This window comes from Frankliniella occidentalis, unplaced genomic scaffold (genome assembly GCF_000697945.3).
Source record: "Frankliniella occidentalis isolate FOCC.00 unplaced genomic scaffold, Focc_3.1 Scaffold124, whole genome shotgun sequence".
NCBI classification, from domain to species: domain Eukaryota; kingdom Metazoa; phylum Arthropoda; class Insecta; order Thysanoptera; family Thripidae; genus Frankliniella; species Frankliniella occidentalis.
In genome coordinates this window covers 333,057-337,386 of record NW_026267251.1, presented here as the reverse complement: position 1 = coordinate 337,386, position 4,330 = coordinate 333,057, and the positions used below count along the sequence as shown (strand labels likewise).

The 4,330-nt window shown below is 51.5% G+C and overlaps 1 protein-coding gene across 1 annotated transcript in view; it reads left to right on the top strand.

Moving 5' to 3' along the window:
* Window positions 1–4,330, top strand: part of LOC113206620 (corticotropin-releasing factor-binding protein) — a gene marked incomplete in the record, with an annotated part of 29,137 nt that extends 24,807 nt beyond the window's left edge. The window contains 5 exon segments of the mRNA XM_052270463.1: window positions 652–856; window positions 1,467–1,639; window positions 2,511–2,625; window positions 2,806–2,978; window positions 3,204–4,330. Of these exon segments, the coding sequence (XP_052126423.1) occupies window positions 652–856; window positions 1,467–1,639; window positions 2,511–2,625; window positions 2,806–2,954 (642 nt within the window).

The window sequence follows — 4,330 nt, the reverse complement described above, 5'->3', positions numbered from 1 at the left end:
ATATCATCTTTTTTTCTTTCTTTCTTATTGAAAAAAGTTGCCAACAGTCCGGAAAAATTTCGGACTTTACAATCTCTAGTCTAGAGTCTAGTTCTAAAGAGGTTCAGTAGGGTCCAGGCGGGCCGCCTACGCCTCGGCCTCACCTCCACTCCACACAGCATCCCGGCCGTGGACCGGCCCGTCGCGCACGGGAGCGCGGCGGACTGCCTACCCCACGCTTCACAGGCGCTCGGCGGGCCCCGGCTCGGGAGAGAGGAGTGCCAAGGGAGATGGAGTTATTTCAGGCAGCCGACTGAGCGGAGCAGCAGAGGACAGCGGAGACAAGTGGGAGGGGGGGGGGAGGGAGTCCCACACTACTTCACGAAATGCCAATTAGTCCATTCTGCTTGTATACGTACGGCATACGCCCACACGCGCCAATCCAAAGCAGGCATCTGTCACAGACATTGTGTTCCGTAACCACAATACAGAACCTGGCGCTGCTTTCTTGGAAGAGAAGAGCTACACTTCAATTACTAATTACCACTGTAAACATATACTGTACTTCAGCAAAGCGACGTCACTCATGATGTAATACCCAGGTCGCTGCGAAGGTGTTTTAATTGTGTAAGACAGGTGATATTTTTTTTCCACCATGCAATGGCTGTTTAGGTGACGGACGGCTGGGACTACCAGAACCAGTACCTGCCCCAGACCCACGACCACCCCAAGCCCGACGGCGAGAGGCATACCAGCCTCTGCGGCGTGGAGCACACGCAGGTGTTCGAGGCGTCGCAGAACGCCGCACAGGTGTCGTACATCCTGCCGGCCGGCGGCAGGTTCGCCGTCTCCGTCCGGTTCGTCCGCAACACCAGCCGTAAGCATCCGCCATCAAATTGTCTTTCTCTTACTTTTCTTTTATGAGAGGGGGTGTAAGATATTCTTTTTTTCTGTGTAGTGAGTTTCCCTGCACTTGGGAAAGACGTTCTTGAATACCTAAAATTTTTAGTATTACGGAGGGAGAAGGGGGAGTGTTCCATACACTAAGATGACATGTGAGGGGAAAAGGGTGCGTGTCTCTAGCCCCCTCCCCCCTCCCAGCACTCAGGCGCCCCACCGCGGTGGCCACCGCAGCGGTGCCCTTTCGCGGCGTCGATTGACAATTCCACCCCTGATGAAGCAGAGGGTAGGAACGGGAAAGGGGTAGACAGAAGGGCGGTTCAAGGTGGGAGTAGCAGCACCATGTGTATAGGATTTTAACTTTACAGAAAAGTATTCTTGGAAAAAAAAATCAATTATTTTAATTTCATTTTTAATAGTTTTTCTTGAAAAATTTCCCCTTTTTTTTTCAAAAAATTTCTAGAAAAAGAAACTATGGTTTTCTGGAAAACTTTCGAACAGTACAGTACAGCCGGGAAGTAACTACGAGTCACATTGTGGCGTGGCCTTAACACAACGCGGCGTTTCTGCCCGATGCTCTTTCGCAGCGTGCAGCGTGCTGTCGGAGGGCAACGAGGTCATCACGCTGCGAAACTTCGGCAAGCGGCGCAACTGCACGGTGACGACCATCTTCCCGTCCGAACTGCGCATCCTGCAGCTGCAGGTGGGCGTCAACGAGAAGCACCCCAACATGGAGCCCGAGACCGGCACCATCCACAAGGTGAGTATCGTCGCGCGGTGCGCGGCCAATGTTTTTTGTGAGCGTGTTGTTGGTCAAGGGAGGGGAGGGGGAGGGGCAGTTGTTTAATCTCCAGAGTGTGTATCCGGAGGGCAAGGGGGTGAGGGAACACACACGCGGGCGTACGCGGAGGTGGAAGCAACAACACGGCGCTGCCCTTTGTGCGTGCTGATCGGGCGGCGCGCATTAAGCATGCATGGCGGCCCGCGGGCACGAGGCGGCCGCCGCCAACGCCTTCCTGGACGTCGGGGCCCCGGGGGGTCAGGGGGCGTCCCATGTGGCAGCGCCATACGGAGATCGCGGAATATTTCGGCCCAGAGGTATAGGAGGGACACTGTGAGTGGCCCGTGGGAGGGGCCGCGAGCGCTCCGGAGGACCCCCCGGCGTGTAGTAAAGAGACAAAGTAGGTAGGACCTCTATGGTGACAGAAGGGGTGGTCCAATGCGACGCCCCTCGAGTGCGCAACACGGACTGGGACTGGGCTGGGTCGGGCCGGGCGCCATTCTGACGTCCGGGGGAGCGGGGTTCGACTTCGGTCCGCCCACGCAGTACAGGGTGTAAAGCAAAGGGTGCTCGCCGAAAAATTGAGTACACCGAAATAACAAAGGTGCTAAGTCGTGCCTTCCCAGGGGTGCTAAAGAAATTTTGAGTTTAGTGCCTTCATAAAGGCACTAAAGAACCCCAAAGATGCTAAAAATTTAGTAGTGCCTTTGGCCGTTTTAGCGCCTTTGCCAAAGCACTAAACCTGCCTTAGGACTAGATAGGGCTCGGCACCTTTGTTTTCCCAGTGTGAGGCCAATCAATTTCATAGGGTGAACAATACACTGTGATATTTTTTGTTTCCTGTTTTCAGTGTGAGAAGCGAGGTTTGGACGACTTCGTGCAGGTCACGGGCTTGGGCTTTGCGACCGAACTAGCGGCGCCCGTCACGGTATTCGGATCGGTGTGCGGGCTAGACACGAGCGCCGGTGAGTCTGTTCGCCAAAGCGCAATTTATCGTGAATTTTTTTTTAGAAAAACGAACACAAATCAATTGTAGCCTTACAAGTTATTGGAAAAAAGTTTTAAAAAAAAATGATATATGTAACAAGAAACATAGAGTTGTAGAAAAAATCAGAAGAATAATAATTTTGACTGTTGGTTGTTAGGCCGACCCATGAGCGTGCTCTGCGGCGCCCTCAACGTGCGCCTCGTGTCGAGCGGCCGCTACGACAACGCCGTCACGGTCTACCTGAAGCGGCTGGAGACGGAGGACGAGCAGCTGGGCGCCGACTACTTCTGCGACGCCGGGCTCTGAGCCGTCCCACGAGGAGACAGAGAGGTACAAAGTGAACGAATCTGACAAATCTGGTATTTAACGATATCACGAGGCCAGAAACGATATATGCCAGCATTGTCTCGACGCGTGTCGCTTTGGCGCGGAGAAGTAGCGGCGCGGGCGATGCGGCGGCCTGCGCACTGAACCGCGCACACCGCCCGATTGGTCGCGGACTCCCTGAGAGCGAACGTAACACGCCGCCCGTCTTGTGTTTTTGCGTTCCGTCAGATTCTTCTGCATCGCCTTCCGCCTGCCTCTCCGCCGCCGCGCTGGCCCGCTCCTCCTTAACCACGTGACCGTCCTGCTGGAGCCTGGCGGTCCTCCCCTCCCGCGCTACCGCAGCCACTTCTCTACTCCACATCACTCACCGCATCTTCATCCGGAGACGACCGCGGCCTCCGTCTCGACACCTCTCGCGATCTTCAAAACGACGTACACGGCCTCTTAGTGAGTCCCCCGCCCCCTAGCCTCAGCCTCAGCGTACGGCATACCATTCATTTTAAAAAGAGAAACAAAAAAAAAACAGTGGCCTGTGAAGGTTGCGAACTATCTTATATCTTCAAAGGGCAAGTCGCGCTGCCATCCGGCGGGTCTTGTGTGATTTATTATAATTGTGAGCGTCACCCGAACGAGATCGTATGTCAATTAGGTATTTTCCTTTCTCTTGTGTTTGGTTTGATATTGGTATTGCAATTGTACAAATAAGTAAACCCCGGAAGTTTCGTAAGTTTCTCCCCTGTTGTTCGAGGCACCGAATGTCGTGTGTCGCTTGTAGCAAACGTTGTTTTCTTCCTGTTCACGAAAGCTTGAGTAGACACCATGTCTAGTTTAACGAAGCCAAAACTGTTCTATTTTTATTACAAAATCTTTCGAATATTGGTTGTGTGTGTGAGAGTAGTTGGGCAGTCACCGCAAAGAAAATGTGGGGCAAAGAGAAAAACGAAAAAAATAAAAAATAAAAATTAACAAGGGTTACGTAAAGCAACTCACTCCACATCGCAATACTGAGGAAACCTAGATTAGAGCCTCACACTCCAAGTCGGAGTATGACGACTGTACTCATTAAATTCATCCTCATTCTTCTGAGGTCTTTTATGTTTCTATGTAAGTTATTGAATGAATAATAAAAAAACCCTCCTCTAATTACACCAAAGAGACCTATGTAAAATACTCCTCCTTTCAGTATACCGACGTAGTTATAGTCATCTCGTTATGTTTGTAATTAGTTTAGCCGCCAAGTATTTAAAAGAAAATGTTTCATGCGTTGACCCAGTTTTCCATCTTCTTTATTTCTGTTCAAAACCACCACGTACTTGAAAACAAAAAATGACACAATTAAAGAAATTTTGACTGTA